At 42.7% G+C, this 22,986-nt stretch overlaps 1 protein-coding gene across 4 annotated transcripts in view; it reads left to right on the top strand.

Annotated features, from left to right (window-relative positions):
• Nucleotides 1-22,986, top strand: part of ACAP2 (ArfGAP with coiled-coil, ankyrin repeat and PH domains 2) — a 110,651-nt gene that overhangs the window by 27,406 nt on the left and 60,259 nt on the right. For all 4 annotated transcript variants that reach the window (XM_034780622.1, XM_034780621.1, XM_034780623.1 and 1 more), the window contains 5 exons: nt 3,286-3,344; nt 4,797-4,980; nt 7,517-7,561; nt 9,107-9,202; nt 15,632-15,706. In XM_034780622.1, the coding sequence (XP_034636513.1) occupies nt 3,286-3,344; nt 4,797-4,980; nt 7,517-7,561; nt 9,107-9,202; nt 15,632-15,706 (459 nt within the window). The remainder of the gene's footprint in view (nt 1-3,285; nt 3,345-4,796; nt 4,981-7,516; nt 7,562-9,106; nt 9,203-15,631; nt 15,707-22,986) is intronic.

Raw genomic sequence — 22,986 nt, 5'->3', positions numbered from 1 at the left:
ATAAGTTACACAGTGTAGGAGGAATAAGGAGCAGAATTCTTATGAAAGCAACATACACTGCTGGAGAGCTGTGTGTATATTTTAGAAAAATGTTCCTGAATATTGTTTTTTATAAATAATATAACACCCACATTTCATTACAGATGACATCTTAAATGATTTTTTCTTATTTTAGTTCAAGTTAGCATGTCTCATTACTCTAGGGGAATAAAATAACATATATATGGTTTTCTAATACTTAACAGAATATGTTAAGAACCCCAAGAATTTCATGATGAAAACACATTCTTGATCTTTCTACCCCCTAGGTCTTTTATGTAAAATGCTTTAGGGATTGTAGAGTGTTTTTTGCTGACTTGAAATTGTTTTAATCTCTATGGGTATGTCTTCACTACCCGCCGTATCGGCGGGTAGCAATCGATTTATCCGGGATCGATATATCGCGTCTTAACGAGATGCGTTAAGACGCGATATATCGATCCCCGAACGCGCTCACCGTTGACTCCGGAACTCCACCAGAGCGAGCGGTGGTAGCGCAGTCAATGGGGGAGCTGTGGCCATCGATCCTGCGCCATCTGGACCCCAGGTAATTCGATCCAAGATACTTCGACTTCAGCTACGCTATTCATGTAGCTGAAGTTGCGTATCTTGGATCCATTTCCCCCCCCAGTGTAGACCAGCCCTATGTGCTAGTAGTGTAACTGCCACATTGAGTGTTTGTCCATATGGATTCCATTCTCGGTGTGCATGTGCCCCATAGGCTCAAATTTGGATTCTTCTGGCCAGCAATGTCTGTTGGGGCTGCCCCTGCACCCTGGGTATAGCTGTGCTCTCTGGCTGAAGGCATAAAGCGTGTAATGACCCCAACCATCTCTCAGCCCTGGTCTACACTACAAACTTGCGTCGGTATAACTGTGTTGCTCAGGAGTATGGAAAATTCACGTCCCTGAGCAATGTAGTTATACCAACCAAATTCCTGGTTGATGGGAGGGCTTCTCCCATAGACACAGCTACCCCCTCCCAAGTAGGTGGAGTATCTAGGCTGACGAGAGACGCTCTCCCATTGGCGTAGGTAGCGTATTCACTAAGTGTTGCAGTGGCATAGCTGCAGCGCTGTAAGTGTACGTAAGTTAGAACCCTGAGAGCTTGTGCACAGGCCTCTTGATCAGTGTACGACTACGTTTTTTTTCTTTTAACTAGTTTTTAGATTGGTATTAGTGTTAGGTAGGCGATGGTTAGTTTTTAAACTCAGAAGACTTCTGCTCTACTGGGGTTGGGGAAGTCTTTCTCCCCCCCTTCCCCCCCCCCCCCCCCCCCCAAAAAACCCCTGAGAAGTTGTGTTTTTTTGTTTTGTTTTAAAAAGGGGAGAGAGAGAGAGTCAATAGTCTCTCTCTCCCTCTCTCTCTATCTGTCTTGTTGATAGGCTGATGCTGCTTAATGATGGGCTGAAGTTGTGCTTTCTGGACCTCTGATTCGGGCACATTCCTGAGAAATGTGCCATTTACAGGTTGTTCTCTAAGGCTATGTCTACACTCTGCACCTTTTAGCAACACAGCTGTGCCACTGAAAGGCATGCCGTTTAGCTGCTGGTTGTCGGCAGGAGAGAGTCCTCCCGCCGACAAAAAACTTCCACCCTCAACGAGCGGCGGTAGCCTTGTTGGCAGGAGAGCACTAGGGAAGCTCAGGACTGTCTATGAGCTCCTTAAGTGTCTACCTGGCAGCAATATCAGCTAACCTTCTGCTCATTCAGGGTCACACAGTATTCCTACCCCCGAACGGTAGCTAGATTGCTGGAAGGCCTTATACATGTGTTTTTCCCCATTAGGGAGCCTCCCATACCTTGGGACTATAATGTAGGGCTGGAGGGATTGATGGCCCACCTTTTGAGCCAGGTAAAGGGTCAGGCAATATTGACCATGAGATTATCTAATTGGATTTCCAGTTGAATCGAACTTTATGAATTGGCTGGTTTAGACCTACTGATAATGATTACATCCATTCCACTGGGGACCCAGCAGCTACTGCAGCTTGTTTGAGAAATGTACCAATCTTAGATCTGCAGTAAATTGATAACGTGGGGTATAGTACATATATTTACACTACTACTCCCTGGTAGAGGCATTAAGAGCTGATGCCAATTTTGGCACAGCTGTCCTTCAACGATTGTTCAAAAAGCACCCACCTCCTATCATACAGATTACTACTTCTGAGTCACCAAGAGAGGAGTACACTTGGACAAGCACTCAAAGAAGAAATGGTTACCTTCGGGAAACTGTGGTTCTTCGAGATGTGTTGTCCATACATATTCTGCGACCTGCCCTCTTTCCCCACTGTTGCAGTGATTACTATCTGAATTGTGTACTGGCAAAGGAACTGAGACGTTTGTAGTCACCCCATCTTTTATGCTTTCGGGTGAGGTGCCCCAACAGCACTGTGCTGGCCAAACAGATTCAGTCTTGAGTGCATGGGGTGCATGTCCACCAAGAATGAAATACATAGGGACAAGATATGTTGAAGAATCACAGTTATGCTAAGTAACCATTTGTCTAATTCACTATTTTTAGTTAACCTCTTGGAATGAGGTGTAACCCTGCAGGCACATGAATGTTAGGTAGAATACTTCATTGAATGTGTGTCCCTGTGGGTGCTCCACTACCTGCTTCGAAGTTTCCTTGGTGGACTTTGTGGTAGAGAAGGAACACAGGATGGTTCGCCTGTTAAGTCCTAGTTAGCCTGGGTGCAGGGCATAAGGATGTATAGGGCGCATGCATGGGCCGAACAGAGACTGATAGTGAAAATCTCCGCTGAAAGGCAGATGGGGCATATGCGCACCTGAAATGGAGCACCCATAGGGGGACACATCTCAAAGAACTACAGTAACTGCACAAGGTGGGTAAAGAATTCCTCAGCTTTATGCTTTAAACTTTCTCATATGCACATCATTGGGAACAAATACAAGAGCAGCAGCCAGTGTTCGTTATTGCAGTAGCTTTAGCTTTTCCTTTCTCTTGTTGCAGAGTGGTATGCTGCTAAGACTTTCCGGTGAAAGATGTTTTTAATTTTGAAATGCTTCTAATTTTTTAAAAACAATTAGAATAATGAGAAATGCAGTTTAAATGCAAAATCTACTGTTAGACCTGGAGACTTCAGAGAGATGGCATAGGAGAGCCAGGGCTTAGGCAGAATTAAAGGGTTTAGATGTTTTTTGGGCCTAAAATAAAAGGACTCCAATACTTCCAAATCCTTTATTGAACTAAGTTTTTTGTTGTTTTTTTTCTCTTTCAGACCCTATTTGACCAAACCCAAAGATCAATTAAAGCACAGGTTCAGACGTTCGTTAAAGAGTAAGTTAATTTTCATTTCAAATAAATTCACCTTAATAAACCGCAAGGAAAAAAATCTCCACGAAGGCCAACTAGGAAGTGAAATCAGCTTCTGAGAGAGGTTGAAGATATTTGGAAATCGTCAAGCCACAGCTTGCCTAGTACCTCTTAAACTTGCCAGAAATAACCCAACAGCCCAATAGGGGTTGGACGGGGTGGAGACATTTTCAGTCATTGGATTTTTTTTTTTAAATCCTTGCTTTAAATCATGCATTGAGTGTTTGTCAAGCTAATCTGAAAATTTGTACTATTGCAACTTTAAAATACCATTTATAATTTCAATTATAGCTGATTTTTTAAATGTCACTACTGGGATGGTATCTTATTTGAATTTTACGAAACTACAATGGGCAAAAACCAAGAGATTGAAAATAAAGGCCCTGATCATGCAGACATATAAACAGATATGTAACTTTACTCACCTGAGTAGTCCCATTGACTTCAGTGGAACTTCAGTATGTTTAAAGTTAAGCACGAGCATAAATGTTTGCCATATCAGGAGCTTTTGTGTTTAAAAATTTCTCTTGTAGGCCCTTAAGCAGCTCCTTAACTCTGCACTGGGGAGTAGTCTCAGTGACTTCAGTGGGACTGTGCTCACAGTGCATAAAGTTAAGTATGTGCATACATTTTTGAAAGATTGGGGCTTAGTGTCATAAAATCTTTCACTTTTTAAAACAATACTTCAGAACTAACAACAAAGATTCATATTTAGGCATCTAAGGTTGGGATGTCAAAAGCACCTAAGTCACTTAGGAGCACAAGTCCCATTAACTTCAGACTGCAAACTGTAATGGTAGAGTATGACCTGGTTGAAGCATTTTAGCTTTCTTGACATTTTGAAGTTTAATACATCAGAAGGTAGTGCTGGTTTCAAACATAGCATGGACTGTTTCCTTACCAATTTTGTGTTTGAGTTTGTGGTGTATCACACTAGAGATGTTGAATGAGATCCTGGATTGTCTTTTTCAGGATAGATGAACATGTAATGTGAATCTCAGCAGAAAAAAACTATGTAAAATCTGAAATTCTACTGACCATTAGGAAACTATTTAAAGAAAATACAAAGCAACCCATCTTTTTTGTTTTAAGTCAGACTTTTTTTAATCATGATTTTTATCTGCCCTGGGTTGGACTAGATGAATACACCAGTGTCTACAAGATGTATTCTTTTACATTTCACTCCCTCGCTTGTTCAGAAGAACAGAGCAGCCAGGAAAGTCACACTTCCATCATACTTGTGCTAATGATCGAGATATTTAAGGTGGAAAAGGGAAATAATAAAAAGATCAAATATGATAGCTGTAAATAGAACCATGTTAGAAAAGGTTTAAAATTTGGTATATTTTTAAATATTTCATGATCAACAAAATGAGCCTTCCAAGGATATTGCAATTCATCTCCCCTTTTGCTTAGAGATATTAGAAAATTTAAAGAATCAAAGAAGCAGTTTGAAAAAGTCAGTGAAGAAAAAGAAAATGCACTAGCAAAAAATGCTCAAGTTCAAAGAAATAAACAACATGAAGTAGAGGAGGCCACCAACATTCTCACCGCAACACGAAAATGCTTTCGGCACATAGCTCTGGATTATGTTCTTCAGGTAAGTGTAACAATCAGTGTAGTTTTCTAAGAACAATGTTACTCCTTGGGGCATTCTGCACCAAAAAATTCTGCACACAATGTTTTAAAATTCTACAAGTTTTATTTGTCAAAATAACACCGCATAATCACACCAGTTTAAATTATTTTGGTAATTTATGTCAAAATACCTGTCAGCAAGTATGTGTGTAACAATACAGACACGCACAAATTTCCCCCCAGGAATAGGGAATTAAAGAAACCCCTATGACAACCCAGTTCCTGTTTCTCTGTAATGCCATGACAGGTCTGTATTGATCCATGGATGGATACAGATCCTGTGGTCATCAGCAGGGATTGAATCTGAAACCCTCAGCACCAAGGATTAAATTAATTCCTGTCCAGAGGAATTGTTGTTCCTGCACAACATCTATGATCTGTGAACCACTTTATGATGAGTACTGAGGCTGCACCTATGGGCTATACACTGTACAGATGTAATAAAATTTTTCCCTGTCCCGAAAAACTTAGTATAAGAGAAGAAGGGGGGAGGGGTAGCTCAGTGGTTTGAGCATTGGCCTGCTAAACCCAGGGTTGTGAGCTCAATCCTTGAGGGGCCACTTAGGGATCTGGAGTTTATTTAAAAAAAAAAAAAAAAAAAAAAAAAAACTTGTCAGGGACAGTACTTGGTCCTGCTAGTGAAGGCAGGGGACTGGACTTGACTTGCTGACCTTTCAAGGTCCCTTCCAGCTCTAGGAGATAGGAGATCTCCATATAGAAATAACAGGTTGATTCAATAAATGAGAAGTGTAACATAACAAAGACTAGTACAAGCAGTAGTCACAGCATTCCAGCTGCCTAATCAGTATCCAGGGTGTTTTGTTGGCGTTATGTCAGAGGAGAGTTTTCAGACGACGCTTAAGTGAACATAAGTGGTTCATAGTGGTCAATATAGGGGTGAATTTAGTTCCTACCATGTGAGATAAAGGAGTACAGTAGAGTTACAAACACTGGAGTTATGAACTGACCAGTCAACCACATATCTCATTTGGAACCAGAAGTATGCAGTCAGGCAGCAAAGACCGCCGCCCTCCCCCCCCCCCCCCCCCAAAAAAAGCAAGGCAAGGAAACTCTGCTTGTTTCCTTTAAATTAAGATGGTTAAAAAACAGCATTTTTCTTCTTCATAGTAAAGTTTCAAAGCTGTATTAAGTCAATGTCCAGTTGTAAACTTTGAAAGAACCACCATAATGTTTTGTTCAGAATTACGAACATTTCAGAGTTATGAACACTGTCTATTCCTGAGGTGTTCGTAACTCTGAGGTTCTGCTGTAACTTAGCTGTCAGTAGAAGGCTCTTATTATTTTGGTACAGGCTTAGGAGAAATGATCACATGCATTCAGCCAATTTTGCACATTCTATATTGGAATTCATGTGCCTCTTGGATTTTGTCTATTCTCGTGTACACTAATGTCCACTTAATAAAACTGCATTTATGGTGAAGTAAACTCCCAAATTTTCCATGTAATCCACCATGCAAACAATTCAGGTTATAGATGGACCTTTCTACTTACAATGAAGCTTTTCTTCTGGGGGAAAAATGACTTCACTATGAAAGGACTCTACTGGAGTGTCTTTGTGGTTATATTTACTTGGGTTTAATTTGTATTTCAATATTTCTCTGAGTTCCCTTTTACTTTTTTAATCCAGAAAAGTCTTTTCAAAGTGTGTGTGTGTGTGTGTGTGTGTGTGTGTGTGTGTGTGTGTTGCAGAAGGCTTTCCAAAGCATTGAATGTGTAGCTTTAAAATACCATCTGTTTTGTTTACAGCTTCTGTAAAATTATTTTACTTGTTAGCATTAAACAGACATGCCAAGGAAGTGAATTCCACAGTAATGTATGTCTCAGTTAAGTGAGGGTTTTTTGAGAAAATCTTACATTGTGGCAGGTAATTAAAGCCACTGACCAGAAAGCAAAAAGAGAGGACTAGATACATGTGAAAAATCAGATATTGCACATAAAATAAGACAAGGGGCATGAATGATACTTTCTTGGGTTACCAATGAACACAAGTGGTTAGTGATTTCTGCTAACTTAATAGCATGACTGAGGTGGTGAAGATAAAATGTAATTAGCTTAATAGAATTCTTGCGAACACTTTTAGACTCACCTCTCAGAGGTGGGGACCCAGTCTTCTTACTTGACTTTAAAGTGTCTGAACATGTTTTGGCATTACATGTATAGATTTTAGGAACATAAGGTTTTTATGAGAACCATGAGGTTTTTAAAATACTTTTTCAACTAGTATTAAAACTTTGTGAGCATCTTTGGGGAATTCTAGCATTGCAAGTTTTTTCTCTAACTGTGAACGGTGATGGCAAATACAATTAGTTGTCTTCTCACTAATATTAAAAAAAAATTGCTATGAAGAGTCAGATTTTTGAATTCTGTTTCTCCCCATATTTTAAGGTTACTTTATTTATTAACAGTTGAACATAACCTGGATTATTGCAGTTTGCGTGGGGATTGGTGAATGAAGCAAGATGTTTGTTTTTTCCTAGATTAATGTTCTTCAATCTAAGAGGAGATCAGAGATCTTAAAATCGGTAAGATCTTTACATTTTATGTGTAAAATGTCTGATTAAATCTGAAATATAAAAAATAAACATTGGAGAATGCAAGTTGCCGCCCTCTGATCAGCGACCTATATAACATAAATTTGTCTGTTTGCTTCCATGTTGCACAACCACCATCACAACTGGCACGCTGGCTGTTGGTAGCAAGAGAGGCTAAGACTGAGTGGGCACATGAACTACACTCGATCAGTATGCCTGCACTGCAGTCGGAGGTGGGATTGCAGCTCATGTAGGCACACCCATGCTAACTTGAATTTAGTTAGTGCAGCTAAAAATAACAGTGAAGACATGATGGCTTGGGCTTCAGCACAGACTGGACAAATCTGCCCAGAAACCTGGATATGTACTTGTTGTGCTAGCTGCGCCAAGATCCACGCCACCACATAGTCTCTGCTATTTCTAGCTGTGCTAGCTAGGTTAAAGTTTGTCCAGGTATGCCCACCTGAACTGCACTTACAACTCTGACTGCGGTGTAGATATACACTTAATGGTGATCCCTTCATGTCAGGGTGGAGGAATATCACTAAGGTTTTTACTGCTATTGTGTATGCTGTACATGTTTTGTAGCGAAACTTGAGTAGTTTGGTTTCCAATGCTTTTGATAAGGCACCCTTTGGGAAAGCTGCATTCACTTAAAAATAATTAATACTTCTCCCAATCTGTGTTCAAGATTGAGTCTCTCATTTCCTTAAAGTGGCATCTTTTTACCTTAAGAAAATAGATTGGGACCATTTGAAGCTAATGTACATTTTTTCTTCAAATCTCACCTGTCTCTTGAGTGTCCGAAGATACATAACTGGAGACAGTGTCTTTGACTTTGTCTCTTTCACATTCCCCTTTCTTCACATCCTTTTTTTCATGAGATTGTACATTTCACTTAAACTGTGAGAGGTCTGGTCATTATTACAAACCAATCTTTTTCTCTGTGCCTTTGGAATCCTGGATATCTTCCCTTCTTTTTTCTTACAATGTATGAAGACCGCTTGATGGTTTCTTCTCTTGTTTTTGGTGAGTCGACTTTGAAGTCCCAGGGAAGCAGATTGTGAGCTATTTTAGCTGTAGTTGTAGAAGTTATGATTCCTTAACCAACAGATTTTGTACCTTCCAGTTGGTTTCTTAGGTGTTTGAGCTGCATAGTTTTTAACAAAAGTTTTAAACAATCTGACTAAAACATGATCTCACCTGTCAATTAGGTTAGCCCATTTATGAAAGATTTAACTTGATGGGGTGATTCATTTCCTACTTGACCCTCGTATAGTCATTTAGACCTGTGCAAAGTGACCACAGAGTGGGTATAGAACACTACCAAGTCAGAATGGTGGTATATTGCACCCACCTTGCACTCGCTTTGTACTCATGTGTATCTCCACGAAGTGCAGGGCAGTGGTGAATTAAGCCCTGCACTTCAAACTTGTTTGCGAGAGTTCATTCAGTGTGAGTTATGTATGTAAGATCGGATAACGCTCTGTTTAAAACTCCTTTCTAATGTATACTTTTATTCTTTCTTCATTCTAGATGTTATCCTTTATGTATGCTCATCTGACCTTCTTTCATCAAGGCTATGATCTGTTTAGTGAGCTTAAGCCATACATGAATGATCTCGGAGCACAGGTAATGTTACAACACAACTCCTGAATTAAAATGCACATACTAATTTGTGTTCGGGAAAACTATTGGGGAGAACTATGTATGTACCAGAGCCACTGTACATTTATTCAATAAAAGTGGAAACTTCGGGGGATAGCCACGATGAAGGCATATTGTCAGCATAAAAAGCATACATTTTAAAATGTGTTTTTACTAATTAAATGCAAAAAAAGTTAATATAACATTAAGGCTGCACATAAAAATAATTTTTATATTTCCTTGCATTTTTCAGATTTCCCACAGCAAAATTAATTTGTCCATGTTCCACAAATATAGTAAAATCTGTCCCGGTTTTAAGTATGTTCATGCTGTTCAGTATATACTGTAAAATGTACAAGTTATGCAATGTGTCAGTTAGTATTGCTGCTGGAAACTTAAAAGGGATACTGTCAGCTTGAAAACGGTTTAATTTTAATAACGTTTTCAGTGTTGCCGCTGTGTTGGTCAGTGTCTCACAGCTAAATATAAGCTGGAACAGATTTAGTGTAACATTTTATGCTAAACAATCGGTTCTACCTTGTATTTAGCTATGACACTCTGAATACCTTTCCCTGGCCTGAAAAAAGCTGTGGATAAGCTCGGAAGCTTGTCTTTCACCAACAGAAGTTGGTCCAAGAAAAGATACTGCCTCACCCCTCTTGTCTCTCTTGTTTTAATAATTGAGGTAAAACTGATTTCAGGTACAGGCTCTTCCTGAAGATTTTTTGTTTGTTTTTTACAATTACATTTTCCTATTTTTAAGTATTTCTCTCTTCACTTGTATGAGACTCACCCAAGCATGGGAGTTGACTACAACCAATTACTAGGGCTGTCAATTAATCAGTTAACTCACATGATTAACTCAAAACAATTAATCGCGATTAATCACACTGTTAAACAATAGAATACCAATTGAAATGTATTAAATATTTTTGGATGTTTTTCTAATGTATTGATTTCTATTACAACACGGAATACAAAATGTACAGTGCTCAGTTTATATTTTTATTACAAATATTTGCACTGTAAAAATTATAAACAAAAGAAATAGTATTTTTCAATTCAGCCTCTTACAAGTACTGTAGTGCTATCTCTTTATTGTGGAAGTGTAACTTACAAATGTAGATTTTTTTTGTTACATAACTGCACTCAAAAACAAAACAATGTAAAACTTTAGAGCCTACAAGTCCACTTAGTCCTACTTCTTGTTCAGCCAATCGCTAAGATAAACAAGATGAATTGAAAAATACTATTTCTTTTGTTTTTAACAGGGCAATAAAAAATAAATTGAGCACTGTAGACTTTGTATTCTGTTGTAATTGAAATCAATATATTTGAAAATGTAGAAAACATCCAAAAATATTTAAATAAATGGTATTCTATTATTATTTAACAGTGCGATTAATTGCAATTTTTTTAATTGCTTGACAGCCCTACTAATTACACATCGGAAACACTTAAATTGACTATATGTAAAGCGCTGCCAAGTGCATAGGGCACACACACTTTAAACTTAGCTACAATAGGTGGTTTGTAGTTTGGAGTGTGTGCATGCATACATGCATGTTTGTGTTTGCAAATCACTACTGTAGATGCATTGCACTGGTATAAAAAGTGACTTGCAGCAGTGTGGCTTCATATGTTTTCAAACATCTACACTCGGGGTTTGCAGATGTGCAGCTGTGGTGATATGGGAAAAAAGTATAAGAGGTGCTTTATTAAAATACAGATATTTTCCTTGATCTCTTTTCATTAGGGTTGTCTTATGTATTACTTTAGTAGGTTAAAGGTTCAGATAAGCGTGTGACCTTTTTTAGGTGTCTTGTGTGCCTTTTAACCTCCATTTTCTTACTTTTTTATTTTTGATTCTGCAGCTTCAGTGTTATAATGTAGGTTTTTGCATGTAATTTTTTTGATCTTTAAAAGAAAGATAGAAGAAATGTCTTTTCTTCATAAAAAGAACAGGAGTACTTGTGGCACCTTAGAGACTAACAAATTTATTAGAGCATAAGCTTTCGTTAGTCTCTAAGGTGCCACAAGTACTCCTGTTCTTTTTGCGGATACAGACTAACACAGCTGCTACTCTGAAACTTTTTTCTTCATAGTAACTTTAGATTTTCCCAGTGAGGCTTTGATGTTTCCAAATCACTTACCTTAGTGGGGGTAAGGGGAAACGGGGGGGAGGGGAGGGAGAAAACTTGTTTTGTAAAATATGAATCTTGGAATGCCTACAATAGATTAGAAATGCAACAAAGATTATGGCAAGATCCTAAAATTGGGCCATTTGCTATTTTCCCCCATCTGTACTTTCTTCTGTCTATTATGTTAAGATCATGTCTATTTTTTGCTGCGAAGAATGTGCTTGTTTCGTTTCCATGAGAGAGTTACAGTTGTTATATGATTTGTATTGGTAGCAGCCCCTATATTTGACAGGTTGGAAAGAAGGTATATTGTGGCATTCCAGAATGGGCAGGGATTCATTAGACTCTACAGAAAACTTTAGCAGATATCTGCTGATCATGCTCATAAGTGAATTTTCAGTTGCTTGTAACCAATTTGGCTGTAGATGTATTTCGAAATGGCTACTATTTACAGGTTGACTTTTGAAGTTCAGCTGATTTTAGCTATCTCTACAGAAGAAGCATGGCATTGATGTTTTCAGTGAGAAAACCATATTCCTTTCATAACGCAAATGTGTGACATGATTTTTCTCAAGCTTTCAGCAATAGCATCACTCTTCAGTTGAAAGCAGGGATGGGAAATGTCAGTCCAGAAGAGACTAGTTCAGAGTTTGAGTGGGAGACCTTAACCAGTGTGTGCTGCCTGGCGCTCAGTGTGTGCCCTCCATTCTCTCTACTGCCACATGCCAGGGTCCCCCAATTTCCCTCTGCCAGGGAATCTGTGTGCACTGCATTTGCCTCTAGCTCCCATATCTGGGTTCCCCATTCTTCCCCCATGCTACTGGCTCTGTGTGCGCCCCTTCCCCCCTCCCCCGTACCATGATCCCCCTAATACCCAGAACTCCTGGTGAGGGGGAATCCCCTATTCCCCTTCTCCCATTCCAGAGTGTCCCACCATGGCAGGGGCTGTATGCGCACCCCCTTACTCCTTTCCCTTGCATGCCGGGGACACTGTCTGCTTCCCATTTCCTCTGCATATCACAGCAGGTTTCCCCATTATCACGTCTGGGGCTCTGTGTCTATCTTCTTTTCTTTCCCCAAAGTACAGCCCCCCCCACCTCCCCAGGGCAGCAGGCAGGTGGCTAGGAAGAAGGAAAGAATGAAGCCTCCTTCTCTTTCCTATCCCTCTGGCTGCCTCTGCCGACTGACATCTGTCCCATTGCTCCCAGCAGGGAGAGCAGCTATTTCTTCTCTCTCTCGGGATGTAAGTCATTCAGGGTGTCAACATGTTCAATTCTATTGGGAGGATGAGCAGGGTTAGTGTTGTTCTGGAAGATGTGAATGGGTATCATTTACTAGTTGGATCTATAGACGATTTAAGAGGTGCTTCGAGCTCTGGCTTTGCTAATCAGGTGGCAGGGGCTCTTTGTGTCCCCCCCCTTTTGGTTTTCTGAATTCCGTAGGGCTCTACCCTTTGAGGCCTGAACAATCCCTGAAATTTTGAAATTGATCAGATATGGTATTCAGATGTCATGTTATAGCCAAACAGAAATGCTGTCCAGTTGAGCATAAGGTCTTTGCAAGCTCAGGCAGTGATGTGAAAGGATTCAGCTGCAAAAAATCAATTTAGAAAATGATTTTTGGCCGTTATTTGTTCAAAAAAGGCACTACTGGGTCAGACCAAAGGTCCATCAAGCCCAGTATCCTGTCCTCTGACAGTTGCCAATGGCAGGTGCCCCTTAGTCACCTGTGATTGGTTCCCCCTGGGGTGCTATCTGGAGCTGGGGTACCACTGAGCCCTCTGACCCACCAGCCTGGGCTCCCTTTGCACTGTGCTGCTGTGACAAGCTGCAAAGTCCTCCAAGCCTGCACTTTCACTAGCATTCACACACGCAGGAACACACCCAGCTGCAGTTACATGCAGGCTCTCTAACCACCAGCCTCCGACCTCAGAGCAGTACATCCTGCCCTGGTCAGATCTGGTCAGTATATGGGTTTAACACCTGCTCCGCCTCTCCCTCTCCTCTCCAAGCTGAGATTTTCCCCAGACACCTTAGTCAAACACACAGTGATTTGGATTAAAACGTAAAATAAGTTTATTAACTACAAAAGATTTTAAGTGATAGCAAACAGATCAAAGCAGATTGCCTGGTAAATAAACAAAACTGCAAACTGAGCTTAATGTACTAGATAGGTAGGATATGAATTAGCAAATTCTCACCCTGAGTGATAAACAGGTTGGCAAATTCTTAAGGCACAAGCTGCCTTGGCTTTGCCACTTGGGTTTCCCAGGTTTTCATACACAGGCTAGCAATCCCTTAGCCTGGGACCATCACTTGGCCCCTGTTCTGTCTTTATTCCTCAGGTGTTGTAGGGAAAGTGAGGTACCATCATGATGTCATTTCCCCCCGTTTTATATCTTCTTCCCACTCGCTGGAAAGCTCTTTTGCTGTGCCCTGGGTCAGACAGTTCCCATTGTGTAGTGCTATCGCTGAGCGGTTTCTATTGTACACAGTTCCTGGGGTAATCCTTGTGCGCATTTCCTCTATAAGCCATTAACATTGTTTGGCCTTTTAACTGTTGGACCTGAAAGGCTGCTTGTGGGTGTGTTCAACCTCAGAACATGTTTCAGTAACACATACATAGCCAAACTTCATAATTTCACATATGACGATAGCACATACAATCCAATTCATGTCTAGCAGAGCAAGACTTTTAGGATGATAACTGGATTTAGTACTGCAGCATCTTCCACCGTGTGCAAGGGAGGGGTGGGGGGAGTGCTGGCAAGAAACCAGGTACAGCTTCCAGATTCTGAGGCCAGTTTTGTGCCAGCCCTGGCCCTATGAAGTGTAGAGCAGCCGAAGGCCTGTTCTAAACATGGTCAGGTAGTAATGGAACCCCAAGGACTGCTGGAGTAAAGCATGCTCTGGACACCTGCTGTTGGCATAGAAGCCAACTGCAGAGCCTCTCTTCCTTCTGGGGGAATGGCAAACAGAGAGATGCGGCCAGTCTCCATTCCTTTTGCATTTCCGTAATGGTAGAAAGGAGCAGGGCAGGGCAGAATTCCTCACCCAGAGTTGTTAGTTTACGCAATGACTTTCTCTACTAGGGATTCTGTTGGTCAGGTACTGTGCCCTTCTCCACGACTGATTTGTGGTGGAGAAATGCAGTTGCGCTCTGATACATACAACTTTGCTACCCCAGTGCTGAGGTAGGGCAAAGGCTGTGTCACATGTGCAAAATTGCTGGTCATCACTCTGTTTAGTGCCAACTCTGTTAGTCCTCAAACCGTAACATCTTTATTTGCATTAATGTTCAGTGATCTTGTAACAATGATTGGGGCTGAGGGAAGTATATTATTATTTTGGGGTAAAAGGACCAAATTTCTGTACTTAATTTTTATAGGATGTTGAAAAAGTCTAAAGTCTAAAACAGTATACAAAATATTATACTACACGCGGTGTCGTACCAAAGGATTTGTCAACGAGCTTCCACCGCCACCTCATCAGAATACCTTTTAACCAATCATATATTCGTAGATCTCTCACAAGTAATTCTGGGCAAAAGCACTGACATCAGTCACACTGTTCTCATAGTTTTACTGATATTTTATTACAAGACAGGTTTTACATAGTGATATTTTTTTTATTTCAAGACATTTGAATGTTTACTTTTTTAGACATATTTCCTGTGTGCCATGTTTTCTACAATAATCACTATTTTTACAACATCTTGGAAGCCGCAAACAATCTAAATAGCAATAGAACCTTGCCCCATTTAATGCAGTTTCAGGGAGCACATGGTAGCTCTCGATTTTAAAAAAGCTCAGGTGGGGCCGTCACCACCACCTTTTTGGAGGGGAAAGTCACCAACCTCTCCTTCTGTCTGGCGTTCTCTGCTAATGCTGCTGCTGCTGAACGGACCAGCCAGCCAGCAAGAGCAGCTAAAGCATGAGTCATTCCTTTCTTCAGAGGCTGAACATGTCATCAATGCAGTGTACCAGTCGCATATCCCTGGCACCATACTATTCTTGGAAACATTTTCCTTAGATCCTAAAGGAAATGTACACCTATCAAAGAGGTTTTGTGTCAGGAAAATTTGTCCTGTTAATTCAGAATGGTAGTAAAATGCTTTAAACAGGACTTTAGTTGATAGTAAAGGTAAAGCTCTCTGATCAAGGAAGTGACTTTCCTGTGTATAAGACAAAAGTCATGCAATGTCTAGACATAATGTATTTTTTCTGATATGCATTACAAAGTCTAAAGAGCCAAATTTCTTTTTCTCTTTACAGCTGAATCTGTTGGCTGTAGATGCTGCAAAGGAGAAGAGAGAGATGGAGCAAAAGCACTCCACTATTCAACAAAAGGTACTTGAAGGAATGTAAAATAGAGAGAGAGAGACTGTGCGCACATTTTATACATCTGCTTGGTATGTCTCAGCAACAGAGCATCACTGCATTAGAACTGCCAGAAAGTGTCCTTGCAGTGCAGTGAAATAGAATTACAGGTAATTAAATGGAGAGATGGTTTGCAGACATTCGGATTGTGTTACCAAACAAGGTCACAATATTTCTGTGCGCTAGCTAAATATCAATTTCACTGTTCTACTGAATTGAGTATATTCGAATGCTGAGAAATCTGACTCTGAATATGGTATCTATGGTATGGAGTCTTCATTGCCATAAAGTTAACTTTTTGCTTGATGTAATTGTTCTATATATAGCTACAGAAAGGGCATCCTCCATATGGCCTTGTAGATGTATGTTCTATTTACTTTCTTCCTGAATTGTGGCCAAATATGATAGTGTTTTGAAGTTGAGAGTATTTGCCACTCTTGGAGACAAACAGTTAAAGAAAACCTATGGGGAAGCTTGGCTTGTATTTCTTATTAAAATGTATATGAATGTGAAAGCTAAACATTACCTGAAAGTTAGTTATTGGCAAATTTGGATATGTACTAACTGGTGCTATTGCATGTTGGGAAAATTGCAGCCGTTTCAAGTGGAACAAAACATCTTCAGTGGCATGGATAGTTATAAAGATCTGGGTCAATATTCATTTTGCTATTGTGATACTAGAATTTAATAAGAAAATTCAGCAGCAAAATGAAGTTGGGAATAGGATGGAAGTTCTGTTTTGGGGAAAAGCTATAGCTGGAAAGTAATAGGCTGTCGAGAACAGCAGCACCTGGCATAGGATTAAGACCTCTCTTGGTACATACTATCAACTGACCGCTGAAGGAGTAAGTTACGTGACTTGTTACCATGAGCTGCTATATTTGCTGTAGGCCCATTGTCCTTACTTGTTTTGTTTTTTTCCTTAAATGCTGCATTGCAGGTAAACGATTTCTAATAAGCTGAGTGATTACTATAGAGCTTTTATAAAGAAATGCAGTACTTATGGAAACCTGATCAGTTAGAACTTCAAAAACACTTAGTGGATCTTACTTCTTGTTGCTGTTCAACTATTGCACTTGAGTTAGGTTAGCAAACTATATGAAAATAATTTAATTCATCAAGTCATCTGTAATTATTTTGTAGCACCTTAGAGACTAACAAATTTATTAGAGCATATATATATGCATCCGAAGAAGTGGGCTGTAGTCCACGAAAGCTTATGCTCTAATAAATGTGTTAGTCTCTAAGGTGCTACAAGTACTCCTGTTCTTCTTTTTGCGGATACAGACTAACACGGCTGCTACTCTGAAACTTGTAATTATTTTCTTATTAATGTTACACCATTTACACGACTCCCAGTGCATTTACAGATGCCATTCGTGCTGTTGGTTTTGCTCTAAAAAGCTCTAGGGTTTAGGACAGATGCTCCTCAGCTCACAAGTCAAGATCACCTCATGTGCTACGATGATAGTGCCTAAATTCCTAATTCTGGGGCTTGAAGGAAGATGGTTTTTGGTGGAAAGCCCTTACCTTGAACAACAGCTTCTAAAATTGCTTTCCTTGTCTCTCTTCCCTCTTCAGATCCTTCCACTTTCCTATGCACCAGGTTTAAGCTTCTTGCCTCACAGGGCCTTCACAGCTCTCAGCTGACCTAAAGCCTAGATCTTTTCTTATGTCATCTTATTTCCCTGTCACTTGGTCTAGAATGCCAGCCCCTTGCTGTCCCATTTCTTTCCTTCTCCCATTCCCATCACCCTACCTTCTTCCATGTTGCCCCATAAGCATGAGCCCTCACAGTGTTGGCAAGCCAAGCACTTCCCTCCTCCCACCAATCTTCACATCCTTCCTAAAGGTTCACTTATTCCCACAAACACTAACCTTCAATAAAAAGTGTGTGTGTGTATATAATTCAAAGTTTTAACTTGACACCTTATCTAGGTCTTCCAGTGTGTCTGTATATTCTACTTTGAGTACTTGCTCATGTCCATTCCACGTTGCACGCATGCCATTTGCACCGTTGCCGGAGATTTTTTCCCCCGTGGTATCGGTTGGGCCGTCTCTAGCATCCTCTGGTGCTGTGCGCTTATGCACTGGTATAAGGGGCCCCATGGACCCACTCCCTCTCAGTTCCTTCTTACCATCTGTGATGGTTACTGGAACAACTCCTCTTGCTTTGGCAAGGCGTCTTTCAGTGTTTTCTTCTCTGTATCCTACTTTATTAATCTTAGTCTAGTTGTAGCATAAATATTGTAAATAACACTAGTGTAGATAGTTAGAACCCCTCCTGTGGCATGCCAATGGCTGTGAGAGACCCACATTCCAGTTGTCTGAAGTGTCTGGGAGCGGCTCACGTACAAGAGCACTGTCGAATTTGTTGGGAATTTAAGCCTTGTACGAAGAAAGACAGAGAGGGTAGATTGAGGTCTGTCCTAATAGAAGCTGCTTGCATTTGGCACAGAGCACTTGGGCCTTGCTGGAGGAGCGCTTTGCACCACCGCACATATCCTGGTACCATTCTCCATCTCTGGTGCTGAGGAAGAAACATAAAAAGCAATGATCAGAGAGAGGGCGCTCACTGGTGCCAAAGAAAGGCAAGCAAAGGGAAGGTGGCAGAGTGCAACCCATGTCGGACCACTCCACCCCCTTCCTTCTGCGTCCCCCCACCCCCCGGTCCTGTGGTGGCACCGTTGACTCCGCCCAGAATGTTGAATCTGCTGTGGGGCCCCTTGCCGATGCCAAGAAGTCATTATGGCACCAGTGGAATCATGGTGCCTTCAACCCTGGAGGCCTTTGCAGCAGCTAAAGACTTATTATCCTGGTACCACTGACAGCAGTGGTACAACCACCAGCTCCGATATGCATGAGCAGGAGAGAGAGTGGTGCTCAGAGCTCCTTCCCGGCACCGGGACCTTTGATACGTTCCAGGGGCAAACTGACCCTACTTTCTTCTATGAGGTCATCCCCAGTCCAGCACTGGTTGCCAGACCCTCAACACTGATTGGTGGAAGTGAGGGTTACTGCTCCTTGTGGTCATCTCAGGATTCCTCCTCACTGGAGTCCAAGGTGGAGCCCTACACCCATCCTAAGAACTGCCATCGGTATCCGTCTTATGTGCCACCGGACCCTGGTGAGGTTCTCATCGCTGGTACCTGGCCAGGTGGACAGGGCCTATGCAATGGCCATTCTGGAACCCATGAGGGTTTTCCCTGGTACTGCGTCCGTCTCCTCACCAGTCCTACTCAGTTGCTTCTGAGAGGAGGGCTTCTGCACCACTCCATTCGGCACTGAACCCAGTACTGACACGGGACATGGGCCCCCTTGAGGTAGTTGAGGCTAAAGAAGAGGAAGTAGTCCCCTCACCCCCGGTACAGGCCTCTTCCTCCTCCTGGCATCTCTGGGCCGAGTGGCTCACTGCCGCAAGATCCTATCAGGAGCTTCTAAAGAGCATAGCAGTTACCCTGGGGCTGGAACTCGAGGAGTTTAAGGAATCATCCCATAGCTTCATTGACATTGTGGCAGCAGCAGCACCATATAAGGGGGCCCTACCCATTAATGAGGTTGTAATGGGTCCGGTCAGAGCCCTATGGCAGACCCCGTCTTCTCTCCCTCCCACTTCAAAGAGCGCAGAGAAGAAATACTGCGTTCCAGCCGAAGGGCTGGACAGGGCTAAGCAAGTGCTACCCCCAAGCAGAAGGATACAAAGAAACTCAGTCTGTTTGGGAGAAACATGTATTTGCCAGGTGGACTACAGCTATGCATCTCAAACCAAGAAGCCCTGCTCGGGAGATGCAAAATAACAACTTGTGGGACTCTGTCCAAATGTAAAGACTCCGTGCCTCAGGACTCAAGGCAGGAATCCTCTGTCCTCTTAGAGGAGGGAAAGAAGGTTGCCAGAGCCTCTCTCCAGGCAGCCCTGGACGCAGCTGACACGGAGGCCAGGCCAATGGCCTTTGCAGTGGCTATGAGGCAGTGTTCTTTGCTGGAGTCTTTAGGGCTACCTCAGGAGATCCAGCAGTTGATTCAGGACCTCCCTTTTGAAGGCTCATTGTTGTTTTTGGAGCAAACAGACACACAGCTCCAAGGCCTGAAGGACTCAAGGGCTACCCTCAGGTTGCTGGGCTTCTAGGCTCCAGCCCCTTTGAGGAAACACTTCAGGCCTCAGTAGCCAGCCTGTTTTTTGGGCTCTGCCACCAAGACAGGACCTGCTCAAAAGAAGCAGAGGTTACAAGCACCATCAACTGCTTCCATCAACCTCAGCCTCAGTGCTGGGGTGGCATAGGTACTCTGGGCAGGCCCAAGCAGCCCTTTTGAAGGTGCCCCTGAGGGCACTATGCCAGTTCCTGCTTTGGATCCTGCCCCCCTTTGTTTTTGGACCAACTTCCCCACTTCAGCCTGGTGTGGTCCCACATCACATCAGACCGCTGGGTGCTAAATACAGTGGTGGGCGGTTATATCCTTCAGTTTTCATCCACCTCTCCCTTCCACCGCCCATCACCCTTCCTTTTCAGGGACCCTTCTCACAAACAACTCTTAGCCTTACAGACTGTGGAAGAGGTACCTCAAAAATTGAGAGGGAAAGGGTTTTACTTCCAAAATTTCTTAATCCTAAAGGCCAACGGGGTCCTTGGTCCCATCCTGGACCTGCGTCACCTCAAGTCAATTGTCTAAGAAACTGATGTTCCACATTGTCTCCCTAGCCTCCATCATCCCATCCTTGGATCCAGGGGACTGGTACACTGCCCTCGACTTGAAGGATGCTTACTTTTACATTTTCATCTTCTGTGGCCACAGAAGATTCCTCAGGATTATAGTAAACCAGACTCATTATCAATTCACTGCTCTCCCTTTTGGCCTGTCCATGGCCCCTGGGTTTTTACGAAATGCATGGCAGTTGTAGTGGCCTTCTTCAGAAGGCCAGGCATTCTAGTCTCCCCATACTTGGACGACTGGCTGATCAAAGGCCAAGTAAAGAACAGCATCAGCCTGGGCCAAGCCACCTTCCGAGTGCTGAGCCTGTTGATAAAGGAACAAAAGTCGACTCTCATTCCAGTACAGAGAATAGAGTTTATTGGGGCAGTGTTCGACTTGACCAGGATAGAGCCTTTCTTCCAGAGGCTCAATTCCAGACAATGTTGGACCTGATATCCAAGGTCATGGCCATCCAATCACAACAGCCCGCATTTGCCTCATGCTCCTGGGACACATGACCGCGTGCACTTGTGGTACGGCATGCAAGGCTATGCCTCAGGGCCTGCAAGTGTGGTTAGCTTCAGTGTACTCACCAAACAGACACCACTTGGACTCGGTGCTCACTGTTCCAGCCCTGGTCCTCGCCTCTCTCGACTGGTGGAAGAGCCCCTGTTCGGTGATGGTGGGTGTCCCCTTTGCCCCCCAGCCGTCACTGTCCATAGTGTCTGATGCTTCAGACTTAGGTTGGAGAGCACACTCAATCACCTCAGGACATAGGGCCTGTGGTCCCCGGAAGAACTCTCCCAGCATATAAATGTCAAGGAGCTCAGAGCGGTCTGCTTAGCTTGCCAAGTGTTTCTTCCCCAAATCAGGCAATGTAGTACAAGTGCTGATAGACAAACCCTCAGCCATATTCTACAACAAGAAGGGAGTAGCACGCTGGCTCCCTTTCAGACGCTTCCTGTTTTCAGGGGCAAAGCTTCTATTCTATGCATTTCCTCAGTTTCTCTGGTACACAAGGTCCTTCTAAAAATCAAGTAGGACAAGTCAAGAGTTATTTTGATAGCCCCAATGTAGCCATGCCAACACTGGTTCGGCATGCTGTTAGACTTATCAATAGCGCTACCGCTCCCACTCCGCCTAGACCGGACCTTGCAAGATGATGGCTGTTTACTCCACCTGAACCTCGTGTCCCTTTACCTGACCGCATGGAAGCTCCATGACTGAACCTGGAGGAGCAAACCTGTTTGAAACAAGTTTGACAGGTCTTGCTGGGTAGTAGGAAGCTGTCCACTAGAGCAACCTACCTCACTAAGTGGAAGCATTTTCTTGATATGGTTGTCCCAACGAAGCCTTTCTCTGACTCAGTCTTCCCTTCGGTCCATTTTAGACTACTTGTTCCACCTAAAACAAGAAGGTCTGACATTCACATCTGTCAAGGTGCACCTAATAGCAGTTTCAGCCTTCCACCCGTCAGTGGGGGGTAGGTCATTTTTCTTTCACGAGATGACAATCCACTTTCTTAAAGGGTTAGAGAGACTTTACCCTCAGGTTTGTGAACTGATTCCCATGTGGGATTTGAACGTGGTCCTTTGAACGGCTAGTATTGTGTCCTCCACTGTTTCTCTCCTGGAAGGTTCCCTTCCTGATAGTTATGACCTCAGCCAGAAGGATTTCTGAAATCGGGTCCCTTATGTCAGAACCACCGTACATGGTGTTCTTGAAGGCTAAGGTTCAACTGTGCCCCCCATATGGCCTTCCTGCCAAAGGTGGTCTTGCAGTTCCATAGCAACCAAGCAGTTTTCCTGCTAGTCTTCTTCCCAAAGCTGCACAAGAATTCAGAAGAGCGGCGACTTCACTCATGGGATGTTAGTTGTGCCCTTGCCTTCTACATTGAGAGGGCTAAACCATTTCGCAGATCCACACAGCTCTTTGTGGCAATAACAGAGAGGATGAAAGGACAACCAGTTTCACCAAGAGATTCTCATCCTGGATAATCTCCTGCATTTGGGCATGCTATGAGCAGGCGAATGTTCCACCGCCTGCCATCTTGACCACTCATTCCACAAGAGCTCAGGCCTCTTCAGCAGCCTTTCTGGCCCATGTTCCGATCCAAGACTTCTGCAGTGCTGCAATCTGGTCATCAGTGCATACTTTCTCATCCCGCTACGCCATCACCCAGCAGGCTCGAGATGACGCCAGGTTCGAGAGAGCAGTGTTGAAGTACGCATGTCCATGAACTCAGAGTCCACTTTCTTGGGTACTGCTTGTGAGTCCCCTAATGTGGAATGGACATGAGCAAGCACTCAAAGAAAAAATGGTTACTGACCTTTTGTAACTGTTGTTCTTAGATATGTATTGCTCATGTCAATTCCCCAACCCACCCTCTTACGTCTCTGTCACTGAGGGAAAAATCTCCAAGAGTGGTGCACACGGCGCGCACACACCTAACTTGGAATGGACAAGAGCACCATATCTCAAAGAACAACAGTTACAGAAGGTCAGTAACCGTTTTTGTGTAGAGGGCAAGCTCTTCAGGGACAGGACTGTTTGTGTATGTA

Source organism: Trachemys scripta, chromosome 9 (genome assembly GCF_013100865.1).
Source record: "Trachemys scripta elegans isolate TJP31775 chromosome 9, CAS_Tse_1.0, whole genome shotgun sequence".
NCBI lineage: Eukaryota > Metazoa > Chordata > Testudines > Emydidae > Trachemys > Trachemys scripta.
The sequence above is the reverse complement of the archived record's forward strand: the minus strand, read 5'-3'. Positions and strand labels throughout refer to the sequence as shown.